Consider the following 18,965-nt stretch of genomic DNA (forward strand, 5'->3'; position numbering starts at 1 on the left):
TGCTGCTTTAAGAAGTTCATTTCCCCACCTGAAACAAATGATTCGTTGAACAATTTAACCCCGGGACTGGGGTTTACTACATATACATAGTTATTTTTCATATTTTCAAATATAACATTAGGTCAATCTCAATAAATCATATACTTATCCATATCAACATCAACAATAACTTGCAAGATGATTTACCAGGATGTGATTTAAGCTCGACATACACAATATATACATAATGCCCTCAGTATGAGATCAGACATAGACAAAAAACAATTATTGACATTTTATTTTTGCATTGATTAATTTCTCTAACTTTTATGATCGAAGATTGTCTTTGTGTTTTTGCTTCATTCCATCCGCTTATGTTATCTTCATAATCATTCGATCTTTTTTCCTCCCTGTTAGCAACCTTAATGCAAAAAGAAAACAAAACAATAAATTAGTACAAGTACCTAACGCCAAATGAATTGATTAGTTCTTGTATAACTTAATATAGTGTATCTAATGTAATAACCACTGACGTCACTGTAACAAACATGTGGACTCAAAGTTCATTTCTTATGCTTTCGCATCCTGTACAGATAATTTGCTCATATTTTTTTCAAGGGAATTACTTCAACAAGCTCATCAGTAAAATGATGGCCTATATAGTGTTAAATGATAATAATATTATAAGATTAAAATACTTTTCAAATCATATAAAAGCGTGTTGATGTTTAAAAATGTTTAAGACTTTCCGTTTGATATGAACATTTTTCTCTAAAAGCCGAACTTATCATGTTTTTATATAGCGTAACCAGCAAGGATATATGGAGAATATTGATATCGCTCTCCCAGATGTAAAGGCAACATCTTTCGAAATTATAATATTTTTTTATTTGTTTAGGTTCTTGGCCAGCTTTTGTAGTGTTTCATGGCTATTATTTGTAAAATTGTACACTGATGTTGTCTAATAAATCAGTTTCAAAGGTGTTTGGGAAAATTTTAATCTTTTTTCCCGATGCAACGGAAACTACATAAAAATGTTCCAGTAAACTGATAGGCCGAGGGCAACATTTATCAATATCATCAGGGATATCAATGGGCAATTATTTAACTATTCCAAAATAGACATCAGTCTGCATCATTATCTAATCAAGGTAGTTCTGTTCGTTTCAATAACCCGGAAGTAATTGCGTAACGTCACTGTTTCGGAAAACAATAAAGCCTGGGCTCCATATACGGAAATGAAAATCGTGTCATGAATTCCTGGCAAGCCGTGAATAAATTTATAAAAAACGGCAAACTACTATCTTTTAACAGTTAAGTATGATACTAAAACGTGAAACAATTCCAAATTATACCTGAAAATTGACGTGAAATGTGCAAATTAAGGGCAAATATCGAAGACCTACATATGTTATTTAGCAATATTATAGACGCTATGTTTATTTACGACTGTGAGAAAATGATGTTATCAACTTGTGATTTTCCTATAGATTTCCAGTATGAAAACTTTGGTCCATATCTTTGAAATCAGTCTAGCAAAATGTCATCGTACGACTCTATCTTTTTTATTTGACGAACGAAAAATTAATAGATCGAAAAGGTTTGTCGATCGCAGATATTAAGCATTAAGAAAACCTCCAAGTGAAAATCTAGTGCACATTTCTGCTGCAAATCAAAAAGTTCATCCTACATTATAACATTAACAGTTAGAGAAATTGTAAAAAAATACATCGAGCATTAGGTTATTATAGCAATCGGTTTGACATTTGAAATATATGCGTCGGTGATATGTGTCTTTAACTTGTCGTAATTCTTTTGTTTACAAATTCTGTTACACATTACATTATTTTCAGCCAAAATGTTAAAGCAGATGCCAAAGTAAATATGTTTATCAAAATTATAGGTAGGAATATAAATCCAACAAGATAACTCAAACGATAACATGTTTGATATATATGATTTCGTTTCAATACAGAAATTATGTTTGTATATCGTTACAGTATGCACTTAACTCCTATAAGGCCTAAAAATTCATTGTTTGTTTCCGGTAACATGCTCAAAAATATTAGGGTAGGTAGGTCGGAATTTTTTTTTTATTTATTTATTTATTATTATTATTTTTATTTTTTTTTTATTAAGGGTGACTTTTCGGAAATTATTTTTGTGTAAAAAATTGAATACAAGTAGGGGGATTGTGTCTTTAGGGAATCAGTTAGTGGATTTCTAACATCACTGGCGATGTTTAAACACTGCAGTTTTGCACCTTTTTGTTAAAAAGTTGAAAAACATATTCTCAAAGGCCATAAAACATCTAGGGTCGAGCGAAAAATTTAGGGTAGGTCGGGATACCGAAAACAAACAATGTTTTTACGCCTAAATGACAACCTTTTTGAGTTCATCGATGCATGAGAACCATAACAATCAAACACTAATAAAAACATGCTGTCGTTTAAATTATCGTGTGGGAGTAGTATTTGTCGTTGATGCTGATAAATTTAATATGTTTAACAATTACATTGCATACTAGTGTTCATTCACAAATGTCATCCCTTTTTATATACACTCAAACTTTTAAAACGCCACACTACTATTATTTATTAAAAGTGAAGAGCTCATGATAAGATTTTAACGTAAAGTATGTTCATTTTGCTTAGATAGCAAAACATACCCTATTTGAGTGGAAAAACTGCACTTCTTTGTGTTATAAACGAAACTGCCATATTAAACTGTAATAAATGTTTGATTTAATACGCATCAGTTTTTTTTGCTCTACACATTGGCTTCTGGAATTTAATTTTTTACAAAGATAGAACTTCACGTAATTAATTGTTCTCAAAGATACTTACGTTTTCCATGAGGTATTCTAATCAGCTGGTTTACTGAAATACCAAATGTATTCTGGAGGGCCAATTCTATACGTCTCAGTACTGTCGGGTCCGGTGTAAGTTGTCTTGTTAGAACGTAAACACCAGGATCTTCACATCTGTCACTGAAAACCGACCATTTGGTGCATCCCCATGTTATATAAAAACCAGTATAGTCTGTATCAACAACGATAATTTTGCCAGACCAGTTGTCTCCTAAAAATATAAAATCTGTGTAACCAAAAAAAAAAGATTGCCAGCTGAACAAAAAATTGTCGCGTCCCCATTTTTTTACAAAATTGAGAAATTGAGAAAAACGGAACAGTTGGGTGTATACACATTCCAAATTACCTAGTAACTGGTCTATTTTGTGTACTCTTCATATCAAGCTATATATATGTTTAAGATATATAAATGTCATAGTATGTGAATAAACGATCACGACTGCAGACTGATGCTTTAAACTTAGACAGATTAGTCTGAAGGCACTGGGTATTGTAATATCGGAGCGACATTGCACTTTTCAAATCTAACAATACTTGTTTCTGTGGATAGGTTAAATATTGTAGTGAGAATCGATGATGCCTCGTGGTGTAATTCCTTAGTTAATGAAATATTATAGATAAATTCTTACCTACAGTGTCTATGCCTTCAAAATACCCAGGACCTTTAATGTGCCATACTGACGTAACGGAATTGCACACGCCATAGTTTCTACAAGGAAAACATACTTAATCATTACGCCAATAAACAAAACAAATTCAAGTCATTTCAAGATAAAGTTTTATCTATACAGTTATTTTGGAACAACTTGCATTTACACACATTATCTCTCTTATAGACTGATTAGGTTTTAAATTTTCGGAAAATCTTTGTCAGATAAATTTACCTCATCCGTTCATGGTTTATAAGGTCGTTTCCCTGTAATTCAAAAACCTTTTCGTAATCTGTGAACTCTTCCGAAACAGCCCAGCTATATGAGGGTTTATGAAACTGGAAAAACCACTTCCCGACCCACTGAAAAGAAATGTATAAACTACGATCTCGAGTCACATCTATGTAAAGAGCTTGCTGTAAAAAGAGATTTCTCGCATGACAAATTATATTTTCTCTAGTAATAATAAAGGGATACTGTGAACTCAAACCTTAATCATGTTGGACACGAGTCTGCCCATCCGTGCAGCCTGATCATGGTCTGCCCTGTTCGCCATTCAGCCAATATCGTTTTTAGTAAGCAACCCTTTCAACAGTTAATGGTATTGTCCAAATTGAAAAATGGACAAGTTAATTATAGATATTTAGCAGCGTAAGTACTAACCTCCGTCGACAAAATTTGTGGAGTTAATGGTTGAGTAAATGTGTCAAACTAATTCACAACGAATATTCTGTTTTCTTGAATTTTGTGTTCAACATTTGAACTCTCACATTTATATCACAACACAACAGCAGTTTTGACAAAACAAAGAAGAAAAGAAATTTGTTTTTCGATAGACGAATAAAGTCGCTGTGTGAGGTATATTTTACATAACACAAATCCTTACACGGAAAAAAACAATAGTCAATTGAGTAAACGTCAAAATTTGTGAAATTGTAATACTATAAATCCACACATTTTAGAATTAATAAATAAAATAAAAACTGACAAGGTTAAACATCAGGGGTCATATTCGTAAAGCATCTTAAATATAAGTTTTGACTTAAGTTGAAGATTTTACTTAAGTCTGTGGTGATTTCAGCTTAAGTCTAAGTAAAAAACTTAAGTCCTATTTATAAAACAGCTTAAACTTAAGATACGTAAGAAAATACTTAAGTCAGAAAACAAAATGGCTTCTTGAGTACGATTAAAATGTTGTTTTTCAGATAAAGCACTTTAAACATAATTGTGCATGTTGTATCTGTCTGAAATTAATGTTGTTTTCTTTTAATGTTTTCGTCCACAATAAAAGCCAAAAATTACTTATTAAGTTGTTTTATGAATAACAAATATAGTTAAGTAAATTAAATTTCTTACCTAAGTAATACTTAAGTAAATAATCAATTTCTTATACTTATACTTAAGATGCTTTATGAATACGGCCCCAGATCAAAATTTAAACTGTGAAAAAGAGCTCTGTATAATTACGTGTTAAATGTAGTGTGTTAATTGTTATTGTATCAGATCGCAATGTGCTTGCAAAAAAGAAGAAACTGAGATAATAATTGTTATATTCATTGTAAAAACTAAAAGACATTTCCTCGTCATCTGATTTGAATTTATAAAAAAAAAATAAGTAAAAAGAGAGCTTGACGTCTTTCAATCATACACTTACCCGTAAAACATTGAAGCCTGGCATTGGTGTAGGTGGTATCTTTATTCTTTCTTTTACATTTCCCGAATACATGCTGGACGCAAACGGTGGCAATTTCTTACCCGGCTGAAGCTGCCCATTAGATAATGCGACAGCAGCAAGAACAATCAAAACTTTTAGCATCTTCCTGTCAAAAAACTTTTTGCATAAGTTTATGCAAATAAAATGCATTACCTAAAACGACTAAATCTTTTTACAGCATTTTAAGGTAACATAATATCTTGTTTTAATTCAGATATTTATTCACTTCAGCTGCGTTATAACAAGTATTTTTTCCGATGTGTATGTATTACGGTAGTTTTTTTTCTCAAAAACAACAACAAGAATAAAGAACAACATTTTTTCGAATGCCATGGCAGTTTGTCTTCACTTTGCTTTCTGTTCAAGTAACTTTAAGTTGAGAACCAGTAATTGCATTATATAAGCCTAAATAGACTATTGTTTTCTGTTTCCCTACCTGGATGTTGGTAAACCAGACCTTTCAGTTTCAGTTATGTTGAACATGTGCCTAATAAATAGGGCGTTGACTAGTGTTTACAGAAAGCTAAACTTGCGATGGTCTTGGATCGATCACCAAGTTTCACAGCTTAAAATGTGAAAACAACTCCCATTAGCGGTCAGGACTTTGTACAATGGGTCTTAGATAAATATTTTATATTTCCAAACATTTTTAAGTCGTGTAAACCGTGAGCAGGCTTATTTTGTCTTACTTAAGGTCAACTACGAAATATTCTGCCTTTTTTGAAGTTATTTCGTTTGAAAACATACCTGTTTGATTCTTGAATAATCATACGTAAATATTCTTTGTGTAGCTCTCTACCAAATATGTCAATATCATGTAATTTTTTATAAAGGAAAAAGGAGGGCTAACACGACCGTAGCTTATTTTCTTTATGTTTTGTCAAAACAATGCATTTAAAATAATCTTCATGGACGCTTTATACATAGACTTTTCACATTACCTAATTTGTGAAAACGATTGGTCGCTAATGGCAGTGACTAGTGTCGACATGTGTATTTATATCTCTCCGAGCAGTTGAACCAAGGTATTGCCTAAAGCAATCGAGGCTCTTTTGTTTTAAGAAGATATCATACCTATTATTTCGAGAACAGAACATATTTCTTATTGATATCTTAGTTCCTTAGTTCAAGGGCACGACATCTAATTTTGAGATCACTATATCTTATCTCGAGAACACGACATCTAATTTTGAGCGCATGACATCTTATCTTGAGCATAGAATATATTACATCGAACGCTAAAGATAATATAACATAAGATTAATAAGTGCATGTCCTAAACATTCTACCGTAAAATTGAAAGATATATATTTCTACCACAATAAAGTTCACATCTATAAAGTTTTAACTATAAACTAGTTGTTCCAAAAAGCAAAACTGTGAGGTACGGTGATCGTAGTTTTTCATCAGCTGCGCCGAAGTTATGGAATACTCTTCCGGCTAGCATTAGGGACGCTAAAAGATTAGATGCTTTCAAAAGATCATTAAAAGCACACTTTTTCTTCAAGGTTTATTGAAACTAACTTTGCACTGGAAAACAAGCTGTTACATGACTTTGAAATGGAAATTACTTACTGTTGTTTATTGTTCTTTAAGATATATAGTACAATTTAAATGTAGAGTAAAACCTGATTCGGGCTAAATACCTTTTACTGTTGATATATTTTTTGTGTTGTATTATGTGTCCATATCATTGTGTGATATGTAGTTTGTAGCGCTTTTGAACGTTTATTATATAGATGAAAAGAGCACTATAAAAATCTGGTAAATAATAATAATAATAATAATAAAGATATCTTGAAAATGCAAAAACTTTTGTAGACATTAAAAAAGATATGCACCATTGATAAATCAAATCACGAAAACAAAACGGATTAAAACGTTGCTTTCACACTCAGCAATGTTTATGCATGCATTTTGATATTTGATATTTCGGACACGCTGCTGCTTTTGTTGTTACAATTTGGTTTAATGTTGTCCATCATGCTCTAGAAACTGCTTATGTGGCCAAAAGTATAATTTTCTCATCATTGTTAAAATTCAGTCACAAGTTCAGAGAAAGCGTTTTCTTTTCTTTTTTATTTGCGTGCGTGTGTGTGCGTGTGTGTGTGTGTGTGTGTGTGCGTGTGCGTGTGCGTGTGCGTGAGTGGTGCGTGCGTGGTGCGTGCGTGTGCGTGTGTGTGTGGTGTTTATTCAAGATTATTGCATGGAAATATTATATATGCATAAAAAAGATATACTAAAATCTTTTTAACAAATAAACAAATAAGGACATAATTGAACTAAAATTAACTGTTTCAAGCAACACTTTAATATACAGGAATCCAACTAAATCGCTCACTCTAATAAATTGATAAATTCAAAAGTAATCAAGATTTTTTTAAAAAGTGAAAAAAATCCCAGTACCACTCTCAAAGTCCTTTCGAATGATGTATAATGTAAATATTATTTTATATCAGGGATATGCTTTGTTAGTGAAAAAGTTGATCAAATAATGACTTGGTATTACATGTGTAGCTAGAATTTCAGCTAAAGTTCTTCTATTACACTGTGGCCAGAGTCCCAGATGATACATAATCACTGTATATAATTAAAAATCCGAGTATCAAAAGTTTTTTATTATTTTCAAACAGTAATTTTCAAACTACAGCAAATATTTTCATTAGAAATGTTAATAAGTTTAAAAGTTTAGTTTTGAAAGAATCGACATACCTTCTATCCTGTAAGCAATCGTTTCTTCAAGGCTCCTTATCCGCAATAGATCAGGGCAGTGAATAGCTGATTTATATAGGGACAATATTAAATCAGCCTGAGGGTAAAATAAACGATTTAAATATAAGATAAAGTTTGTATTCAATTAATAAACCTAAATTCGACTGCTATTTCTAAGCCTTGACAGGAAACAGTTACATCCCCACGACATAACATCAAACAGTTGACAAAAATAAGTTCGATTGCCTTGCATATGTATACGTTTAATGTCAAAGCTCACAAAGAGCTATTTGTTATTTCCTTGAAAATGTCTTTAGATATGATAATTTTCTGTCATAATTGACAGGACCTGGTATAATGTGTGTTTCCATTGCCTCTTTCATCTTATTATAATTAAAGGTAAACATGTTTTAACAAGACCTTATGGTGCAGAGGCTGGCCATTGACTTCCACAAAACAGTTTCAGCATGTAATGTCTTACATGCACTAACCAACATATGTAAGGTGAAAACAATATTTTTTTTTTATAATATCCATAAAAAGGGAGTATGCTGAAAATAACCAGTGGTACAAACTTATTAACCTAAGATATTCATACAAATACCCATAAATACTTGCAGATTGTAGTAAACCGTTGCAATGCTTTTGAACAAATTTAATGCAGAAAATTTACCACAGTCCAAGATTCACAGAATCACTGTATATACAAATCCAAATCAGTAAAAGCATTTTCGAAGTTTCCAAATAATAAATTAACAAAGTACAGCAAATATATTTAAAAGAAGAATTATTGTAACTTGTGAAACAATGGTTTGATATTATGAGTGTCACTATTTGGCAGCTGTAAGTGCACTATAGAGTCGTAGCAAATCAGTATTGTCTTTGTAATTTATTCTATAACAGTTTACATTTTTTATAAAACAATCTTGAAATCTTTATGAGAGTGCATGGAAAGCATAGAACTCCACCAGCCAAGATAATAGCATCGTCTGTTCAAGAGGGTTCATAAAATCACGTGAACTATTACCAATGCAAATCGTTTATTTGACGCAAGTATTGGATGGAGTATATGATCAGAAACGACGACAAGAGACTATACCATTAATGAAATTAAAAAGTGAAATCTTTACAGCTTGATCAACATGACATAAATGTTGCAGGCTCGGTTCATGGAGGTAATGGAAATGCATGCTACCGCAAATGCCCCCTAGTCTTGGGTTGAGCAGAATTCTTTATATGTAGCAAAACAATTTAAAGCCATCCGCAGATGTGTTCAAACGGCGGTGCATATTGTACCTTTTCGATACATTAGACTAAGTGTGAAATTTCATAATGTACGGCGTATGGTCCAAGGTAAAAATAATGGCCAAAACCATAAACTGGAACTTAGAATGTGGATCTCGAAGGTAACGGAGACTATATACATGCATTACAGAAACCGCCAAGACAAAATTAAAAAAAATATGCAAAGCAGGTACCATATGCAAGGGTTGATTATACAATATCAAAAACTATGTAAGCAAGAGTATTAGAACCAACCAACCGGAAATGTTCAAGCTAAAAAGAGATTAAAAACATCAATAACACAACAAATTAGTCGAGTATAAGAAGGAGCATCATCATTCGTTCCCTTTATGTAATATAAAATAACGCAATGCCTTAATCGGGAATCGTTACAGTCCATCAGTTTACCCAGAAATATGCGTTTGTATCATTTCAATGGTAGATTTGGGAATAAAAAAACAATATTGCACATATTTGTACTGATGTGCAAAACGTTGCGATTCGGACAAGTTATGTGAACGCTTAATACGCACAGGGAAAAGCGTAGTCTTCCAAAAACTCCAACGTCAGACGTTCTGTGCACTTGCCAGAAGATCACATTTTTTCACATTTTTTAATTCGATAGTATATTTCAATAGGTATATATCGCATGTTACCGTAGAAGGATCGATCCCGATTTTCGTCATTTTACTTATTACATCAATACAGTGTGGTGATTTCAATAATATTAAATAATGACAATGTCGTACATTTTTCTTATTGTACAAACTTCTCTTTAAATCGAAGTTTGTCTCAAATTTGAAAGATGTATGTAGTGCTTTAAATACCCTACTTCTGAACATCTGTACTGTAATGAAATAATAATGATAACTTTATGCAATGTTTTTTTTAGGTAATAGAAAATGTTTTGGTGCATATAACTTTATATTTTATCATTATCTATGTAAATTTGACATTGTGATTTATCACCTCATATATTTAAATGTCATAATCAAATTTAATTTGCATTTTGAACAAACATGATTGAAAGCTGTCACTTTATGAAAATGTATGTAATTCTGCTAACATTTACGTAAATATACATATCTTGATATCTATTAAAAAAATTTACACGTTTGTTTATAATTATGATTTGAGCCATGCCATGAGAAAACCAACATAGTGGCTTTGTGACCAGCATGGATCCAGACAAGCTGGAGCATCACAGCGTCAGACAATAAAATATAATAAATATAAACTGAATTAATTTCCAGTTTTAAATAACCCTTTGTTACGTATTAATCTAGGTAAGTGTGAATTCGATTACGTTTTCAATGATGTGAAAGTGCAAACAGTAATAAATAAATGGTTGGACATCTTTTCCATTACATTTTATTTTACAATCTTCTTACTAGGGGATGAAATCATTTGATTTAATAGAAATTGATACAGCTGTTTCACAGGAAAAGTCTGGACGAAGACTGCAGTTTACAAAAATGTACAGAAGAAAACGATGCAAACTAATGTCTCAAGATGTCAAACGATTTTTAAGGGAGTTAAGGGAGTTAATGCAATTTTGTTCTAAACTGCCTTCTACCTAAATGCATTATAACTGAAAATATATTCCTTGATTTAAAGTATGTCAATAACATAAAGATCATTAAAAATCATTACCTAGAGACATGAACAAAAATCATTAATCAACATGTAATGTTTAGGTACAAATGGCACTATATGATTTCTGCGTTACATTTCCAACGTCAGTCCTGTATTAAAAGGACTTCCCCACATATTTTAGACTAAAAATAATTTCTCTCAAAAATAAAAAGAAAGAGTACAAAAGTCCAACGTTGCTCATAAAATAATAAAAATAATATTTATGAAATAGTTAGTTCTAAAGAAATAATTAATAATATTAGTGATCTTGTAGTACAGAATTCATATTCATGAATAAATATTAGTATTCGTCACCCTGTATTCGTCATATTTATCATATTTGACCCTTAGTGTATTCGTTACAGCCCCAGTCTCAGCCATGTTTCTTTCAAACAATACATAAACGTATTTAAGATGACGTTACTTTATAAAGCAAGTAATTATTAAGAAGCCAGCTCGCCAAATCTTAAATTATGCATAAACGTTTTAAATAGATATTGAAGTATAAATGTTTCAAAACGGACAAGATTTCCTCATATATGTAGAGCATACGCATGCGTACTACTGTCCCATACTGCATTAATTTCAAGCACTCATAAACCTACTACGATTTCACCACGTTAATGATTTATGGCTGTCGTGTCATTTTGTAAATTCAATTAACATTTCTGAATGGCAATAAGTACTTCAAATTAAATCTTTATATTTCAAATTTGCATTTTGATCATTCTTTAATCTGTTAAAAAAGAACAATCTATCTTGAACACTGTCATGTATTTACAACACTTGTTGTATCTTTACCTTATGCTTAATATATGTGAAGTAACGATTGAAACGTCGATCATTTTCGGCATTTAATGAGACAATAAACAACGATTTATATAACTAAAAATATAAATGCTGATAAGAAGAAAGCCTTTGATATTGTTTTCAAACAAAAAAATTATTGAAACATGTATTATAAAACTCGCTTATGAATCATAGTTTCCGTTCTATTAAAGTCAAAGATTTTAGATAAAAAAAAACGGGATTTTATAACGAACACATTATATTTTTTAAAGAAGTAAATCGTAAAATCAATTTAATAACCAAAACAGTGTTGGAATCAGTGTTTCAGAAACCTTATTACGTAATAACGGTTATAATTATTTAAAAATGTTTACGATTGTGGACTGCAGACGACAGGGCAACGGTGTCAACTGCTTGAACTTGACATATGCAATGTGTACCGGCCATCAAGTGTCACTAAAGAAAGAAAAATATCTATTTTTAAATTGAGTGGCATAACGATATTCCATACATAACGTACTCTTTCATTATTCCGCTTTTGTACGAGATATGAACATTTTAAGCAGCGAATGTAAATAAATAAAGATCAAATATCTAATTTTAGATTTCGTGAAAGATAAGCTCTGGCATGATAATATAATCAGACATGTGACCATAAAAATAGTCCAATACATACAATGTGTTGCTCGATTTCCATTTTTTCAAGTAGGCAATTGTATACAGGACTATTTACTTCATTGAGTAATGGAAAAGACTAAACTAAACAAAAAAGTGCACATGTTATTTTGTTTGTTTTATAGTTGTATTGAAATGAGAAAATAAAAAAACGGGGAAATAGTTGTATATATTATATATTGGACATCAAACTAAACTGACATATAAAACTGAAATACCAGTTATGTGTCATTTAAAATTAGTTCTTCCTAAGTTTTTTTGTAATAAAGTTGTTTAAGGGTTTTCCTTGAGTAATTTGTAAACATGTTAAAATATGATTATATAAACATGCCTAATAACAGGTACATTGTATGTACACTGATGAGCCGATAGGCGAAACTAGTTTGTATTTTTATAATTAAATACTGTTGGAAAGGCATGTGAAGTCATTTTATTTATTTGATATATATATATATCCCAAAAGTATTGTAATTCAACAATACGGATATGAATACAGGGAAAAAGAAGAAAGTGAATGAGATCCACTAATATTACATATGCGGTTTATTTAGATTCTGTCCAATAATTAATAAAAAAAAGAACTCAACCGGTTTCATATATATAGTACAGTATTGTTTATACATCATTGACATATATCAGTTCATTATGTTTTACTGCAGTAGAGAAAATTAGGTGCCTTCCAGTAAGGGACTTTGTATTGCATGGCAATACTTCATTCAATGGTTTTAATCAGATATTAATCGCTACACTCGTTGATGCTTTTCTCCTAAATCCTACATAAATGGACAGAGGGAGTTGAATTTTGTCTTGCAGTTTCCTTAGTCGTGCCCTTAAAAGTTAGGCTCTTGGCGCTCTGACTTCAGACAAATTGTTGAGAAAATTGGTGTAATGATACCTTAGATTAACTGTAGTGTTATGTTTTACTTAATATGATCTGGTATATGTTTTCACTAATGTAAGATCCTTTCTCAGCGGGGAATGATTTTATTTACATTGGGTTGTCTAACTTGTTGAAAATAGGGTTAGTGCGAGGTTGGCATACCCTAAACGCGTTTAAACCCCTTGATTACTTAAGATAAGTTACTGACCGTTCCAAAGCGGGGCCCCGATTTTCAATTTGTTTTCTGTCTGTCTTGTATTTTGTGTTGCGTATGTTATCTTGTTTGTTGTTAGTGTTTCTTTCTCCTTACTCCTCCTTTCAGTATGAGTATGTTATTGTACCCACTTTAATTTTGGCTGCAGAAATCCGTAGGCGGTGCCCGATTGTCGTTTTTTTCTTCTGCTTATGTGTGTGCATTTGTGTGCTTGTGCGTCTTAGTATCTTGGTCGCTGCCCTACAGTGTTTTTATATCTTACTTGTCTGTTTATCTATGTAAGCTAGTTATGTGTGTATGTGTGTTTGTCTTTTGTACATGAGTGTCTGCGCTGCTGTTTACGTTGTAGGGTATCTGTGATTAAGGAACGTAGCATTTTCTTTTGAATATTAATCCTTGTTCCACCTTCTGCTACGCCGACCCCAACTTTTTACCCCCTACCCCTTTCTCCCCATTTCCTATATTTTGCATTAAATTGAAATAAGGTTGTTGGATTTTTAAAGCAACCCGTCTGTAGTATTTTTCCGTAGATTCTTTTTGTTGTCGGCCTACTTTGCAAATCCGTGGCTCTGACGCTCTGTGCTTCAGAGAAATCTACCTTACCTATTATATTTTGGGTCTACAAAAGTCACCTTCGTATGATGATTGAATGTGGTTGGTAATTTCGGAGTCAGCAGGTTAGTGGTTGAGATCGCAGTTTCATTGAGACGCACACGTGTCTCTGCTTTATAGATAGAAATAATTTATCCGGCAGCCAAACTTAAAAGAATGATTTTATTCGGATAGTTTATGGTCTCTATTGTTTTGGAGCTCGACAGGTTAAAGGTCAAAGTTACAGCGAGCTATAGTTGTTTCATGACATAAAAGCACATTGCCTACTATATACAAATTTGATAAGATAATTACCTTAAGGTCCCTGCAATTCCATTGGTTAGTAGATCAAAGGTCAATGAGGCTGAAAATATGATAAATAGCTTAAGAAATCGTTATTTCGACTGACTGCTGTTCATCTTTGTATTAGTGTTGTCTGTGATCAACATACCAGTTTTTGTTGGGACTAACAAGCCTGTGCAATGGGCATATGTAAGGGACAAGGTCAAAGTGATCTTGAAATTAGATATAATCGATTTCTCGATTTATTTGTGATCTAATTTCAACAAGCTTAAAAGTGCCATTTGAAATTGGTTTATCTTCCGACGTCTGTTTCAATTTGATAAATGTAAATACAAATCAGAGCAATATCTTATTAGTATATTTTAAAAATTACAAAAGAAGCATATTTACATCCGTAAAAATCCTGCAGAGAAGGAAATTACATTCATATCTTCAAAGGGTAATTCAAAAATGTACATTAATCTTTCGCGTTAATGCACACATGAATTACAATGATTATTTAAGGTTAATGCAAGGTTAAAGCTCTCGAGACCGTTTTCTGCAAAAACCAGTTATGGTGTGATATGAGTAGATAGGGTCATGACCCCAGTTGGGAACGTGCCCATGACTTCCATGTTGAAATGTCGAAACCTTTTAACATAATACAACCGCTCGCCTTATGTCTTTGTTGAACTACTAGACGTGACCTATTGAGTGAATACGACAGGCAGTGATGCTCTGTCTGTTAGTTCTCTCCGTGGTCAATTTTAGAGGTAGAAGACACGCGAAGATTCCTCTCCTGACACTATTTTGGGCGAACACATGGCATGAACAAATGCAATTCAGCAATCAAAACTGAAATAATTCGACCTCTGAAAAATTGATTTCTTGGCACTGCAATCACTTTTATATTAAAGCAAGCTTACTCGAATTAAAGTTATTTTGCGATAAAATTTTGTGTTCCGTCAACAGAACATCTAGCCACACATGTACAGTAGAACCCCGCTAATAAGACCACCGACGGTTTCTTTTAGAAGTGATCTCAGTAGTTGGGTGGTGTTAATATTGGGGGAAGTCGTCCAACACACACGTAAGGTCAAAATGTGTAATGTATCGAGGAATTTTATGTCGTTTAATTATGTCTTTTAAATTTATATTTCCATATAACTGCTTTAATATTCAACAAAAACCAGAAAAATTTATTGTTTGCACTAATAAAGGATTTGTTTGAAACAAAACAACACTTACTGCTAGACCTCCTTTGATCACAAACTGTCGGTCATATAAAAAAGTAGTTTACACATCAAACTTACCAATAAAACCATATGCTTATGAAAACTTAATTATCTGGTGCTCGATAATAATTTCTTAATTACAAACAATATTATTGTTACCTTTAGAAGAGGAAACGCTTTAAATAACAATTAACAACAAACAAATCTATCCACCATTTATACACTTAATGCCAAAAATCAATAATTTACCGCAAATCGTCTCTAATGTAGTAAAATTGTGTAGCGTTCAAATAAATGTTGATTAACTACTTCACTTTGACAGTGCAATAAGATGTTCGGCTGCTACAGCACAACGCCGTTAGGTAAACTTTTAAAAAGTTCGAATGCATCTGGTATTCTTCCTCAAAATGATTGTTAGACACGTGTATATAAAATTTGCAAATGGAGTGAGGAAAATGATCATGTATTCACGTGTTCATTGATCAGTATTGTCTATAACTTATTATATGCCTAGAAGGAGAGATATTGTTCAAGGTACTGAAAGGAGTCAATGCTGTTCGAAAATTGTAATAGGCGGCGTAGTCAGGGTAAATTCTATGTATATCATCGTTTTAGAAAGTATATGCCAAAACCAAATTGAGTAAGCAGTGGAACTATGAATATTTACATTGTGTATTAATCTAAACTCAATATAAGAAAACATGTACAGATAATTGTGATGCGTATATTAAATTTGAAAATGCATGCCTTGCTTCGAAAGTGGTTCGACTGGAGATGATACCGAGTAATGTCGATGAGGCATTTGTAACAATATAATTATGAACAATGGTTGCGTTGTATGCAAGATGCTACTCAGCCTGTTAATATAAAATGCCTGGTACCGGGTTACTTGAATAAAATAATGAAGCAGTCGTTAATTCTTTAATATTTGTATCTTGTGTCTTTTATGTTCAACCACTGCTCTTTTATTTGTAGCTGTTTTTACGCTTCAAATACTGACATTCTTAGCCAACGTTCCCGTTCTTTTTTATCCAAGAGGAGCCTCCAGTTGAGCAAGCTGAATACAAAAGAGAAAACAAAACAAAATGACGTTTGACGTCACATGTAGAACATCTCATCTTTGTTACTTTTAGTTAGAGATACGTTTAGTATGGTTCAATTGCACCTGAAATCTGCGCAACGAACAATGAACTAAAAAATTAATTATAATTTCATTGCATCTTGTAAATAATTTATTTTGTAACATTAGAAATGTGTTGTTTTCAACGAAAACAGCAAAACAAAAATAATATTGGAGGTCAAAGGTCATGTCAGATTTTGTCCGGCCCATAACTTTGACATGCAATTAGGAATCTTGTTTATATTTTACATTAATGTTTATTTCAATAAGACGGGTGCCATATGCAAACACCAGGCTTCTGTCTAAAAAGGTCAAGATCACCGTTAGGGATTAAAGGGTGGGCTCGACATGTTGCCCGCTGGGATCTAGTTTGTTCTTATTTTCTCGTTGCATGGAGTTATTGCTCTTTATTTGATCAAACAATAAAAGTTTATGCTTAATTTATGTTGAAATGTACTTGACCTTGAGTTATAAAACATTAGAAGATTGTTTAAAAGTCTATGCAGTTTTGCATCAGGTCTTCTCTTTGGGATTTTACTCAACCAGGCCGAAGCTATGACCCTTGACTAAGTGAAAAATGCACATAGAGTTCTTAAAAGTGTGTGTTGCAAACATCTTTAAAGACATTATTATAAACATTCTGACATAAAAGCGTGTACAGTTTGGACACACATCTAGTTCTTATGTGGATTGATGCATCAAAGTTTCTTATTTTTTATTCAATAGAATTAGAAACTTTTATTGTTCTACTGTTTTCGTATAAATAACACGTGTTGTACAAGATCGACTTACGTTTATCATTAGATATCCTCCTCAGTTGGTTAACAGAGATTCCCCACGTATTTTGCAGAACCGTTTCTATGCGTCTCAGTACTTTCGGAATTGGGTTTAGTTCTCTAGTCTTTACATATACAGAAGGATCTTCACATAGTCCATCATTAAATACTGACCACTTTGTGCATCCCCAATTTATAGCAAAGCTTGTATAGTCCGTTGCAACCAAGATTATCTTACCACTCCAGTTATTACCTAAACATTGAGACAAAAATATGGCAATCAATACAAGATAACACATCTGCCCCAGTCATAGTGTCATGTTTTAACCGATACGTTGTGCCCCGGTTTTGACATGCAGGTTTTGTAAAATTCCATCATGTGCTTGCCACGTTATAGCCAGGCTCTCCCGTTATGATAGGATCGACAGGTGACAATGAATATCGAAGACATGGGCAGCCACACTGCCTGAATTACCAAGCTATACGTGGCAGCCAGATCTTAACTTCATGACTACTTCATTACAAACGGGTACATATGCACATCGCATACTGGTATACCTCAACATTACAATTTTATAAAAAGCATGACACAAAGGGACGTAATCTGTGTTAATAATGACTATTCCACCGCCTTTATCAGCCTCTTTGATAATTATAGTTTTCTCCTCTGTTAACAATTTTATTGCTTTGCGATTTTTTTTAAAAGATGTTATGATGTACATTTTGGTTCAACAGTCGGAGTAACATTGTACAATAATGTTTGTGTATTGTTCAGAAGGCAATTACACATGTTCGAAACTTTAGGCATGAGAGTTTACTAAACACCTTACGTTAACCCGTCACGTACATATGAATCGGGAAAGGAAAATGATTAATGACTTATAAACTGAAATGAAGTCAATAAATCTTAACCAACAAGATCTTTGCCCATAAAAACACCAGGCCCTCTGACAATAACTATTGATGTAACGGTATTACACAGGTCATGGCTTCTGAAAAGAAAAACAAATAAGACTTAATTGTATTTTATGAAAATTCTGTTTGCTACATGTACAGATAATGTCAAAGACTTTTTATTTCGCAATTTGTCATTGTTGTTCTTTTTACTTAAAAAGTCCATGTTAATGTTTGTATCATGTTTCACATAAACCTACCTCATTGTTTCATGTAATAAAATGTTGTTTCCTTGTAGTTCTCGAACCTGCATATAATTTGTGAACTCCTCAGCTACGGCCCAACTACAAGGATCTATATGAAACTGGTAAAACCAAGGACCAAGTGTCTGAAATGTAATTTAATTTGAACACTTTTTACAACAATCTTCATGCAAATCTGTCTACAGAGAAATTACATGAGTCTGTATCTTGTGATTCATTTAGTACGTTTTGCTCAAAGTCCGTTTTCTAAAAGAAAATTTAAATGGCATTATATGAGTATATAGCAAAACTAAGCAATATGAGGGGCCTCCATGGCCGGGTGGTTAAGGTCGCAGATTTCAAATTAATTGTCCCTCTCCGATGTTGGTTCGAGCCCTACTCGGGGCGTTGAATTCTTCATGTG

At 32.6% G+C, this 18,965-nt stretch overlaps 2 protein-coding genes across 2 annotated transcripts; both read right to left on the bottom strand.

The window, feature by feature from the left end:
- Positions 1-259: 259 nt before the first annotated feature.
- LOC128558429 (uncharacterized) lies at positions 260-8,082 on the bottom strand. The gene is made up of 6 exons (XM_053547554.1): positions 7,925-8,082; positions 5,153-5,318; positions 3,733-3,860; positions 3,478-3,557; positions 2,826-3,059; positions 260-400 (listed from the first exon to the last, which is right to left on the bottom strand). Exons 2-6 carry the CDS (start codon positions 5,312-5,314, stop codon positions 393-395), a joined length of 612 nt encoding a protein of 203 aa, XP_053403529.1. The 5' UTR covers positions 5,315-5,318; positions 7,925-8,082; the 3' UTR covers positions 260-392.
- Positions 8,083-14,934: 6,852 nt separating this feature from the next.
- Positions 14,935-18,681, bottom strand: LOC128558768 (uncharacterized). The gene is made up of 4 exons (XM_053548982.1): positions 18,560-18,681; positions 18,318-18,397; positions 17,422-17,658; positions 14,935-16,566 (listed from the first exon to the last, which is right to left on the bottom strand). Exons 1-4 carry the CDS (start codon positions 18,610-18,612, stop codon positions 16,514-16,516), a joined length of 423 nt encoding a protein of 140 aa, XP_053404957.1. The 5' UTR covers positions 18,613-18,681; the 3' UTR covers positions 14,935-16,513.
- Positions 18,682-18,965: the final 284 nt, after the last annotated feature.

This window comes from Mercenaria mercenaria, chromosome 7, assembly GCF_021730395.1.
Source record: "Mercenaria mercenaria strain notata chromosome 7, MADL_Memer_1, whole genome shotgun sequence".
Taxonomy (NCBI): domain Eukaryota; kingdom Metazoa; phylum Mollusca; class Bivalvia; order Venerida; family Veneridae; genus Mercenaria; species Mercenaria mercenaria.

Bases quoted from the DNA above. Each gene is read 5' to 3' on its own strand.
- LOC128558429 (XM_053547554.1), bottom strand. From the start codon at position 5,314: ATGCTAAAAGTTTTGATTGTTCTTGCTGCTGTCGCATTATCTAATGGG. The intron at 3,861-5,152 runs GTAAGTGTATGA...ATTTCTTTTCAG, and splicing joins CAGGCTTCAATGTTTTACGG to TGGGTCGGGAAGTGGTTTTT. The intron at 3,558-3,732 runs GTAAATTTATCT...TTTTCCTTGTAG, and splicing joins ATAAACCATGAACGGATGAG to AAACTATGGCGTGTGCAATT.
- LOC128558768 (XM_053548982.1), bottom strand. From the start codon at position 18,612: ATGCAGGTTCGAGAACTACAAGGAAACAACATTTTATTACATGAAACA. The intron at 18,398-18,559 runs GTAGGTTTATGT...TTTTCTTTTCAG, and splicing joins TTATTACATGAAACAATGAG to AAGCCATGACCTGTGTAATA. The intron at 17,659-18,317 runs GTTAAGATTTAT...CTCAATGTTTAG, and splicing joins TATGGGCAAAGATCTTGTTG to GTAATAACTGGAGTGGTAAG.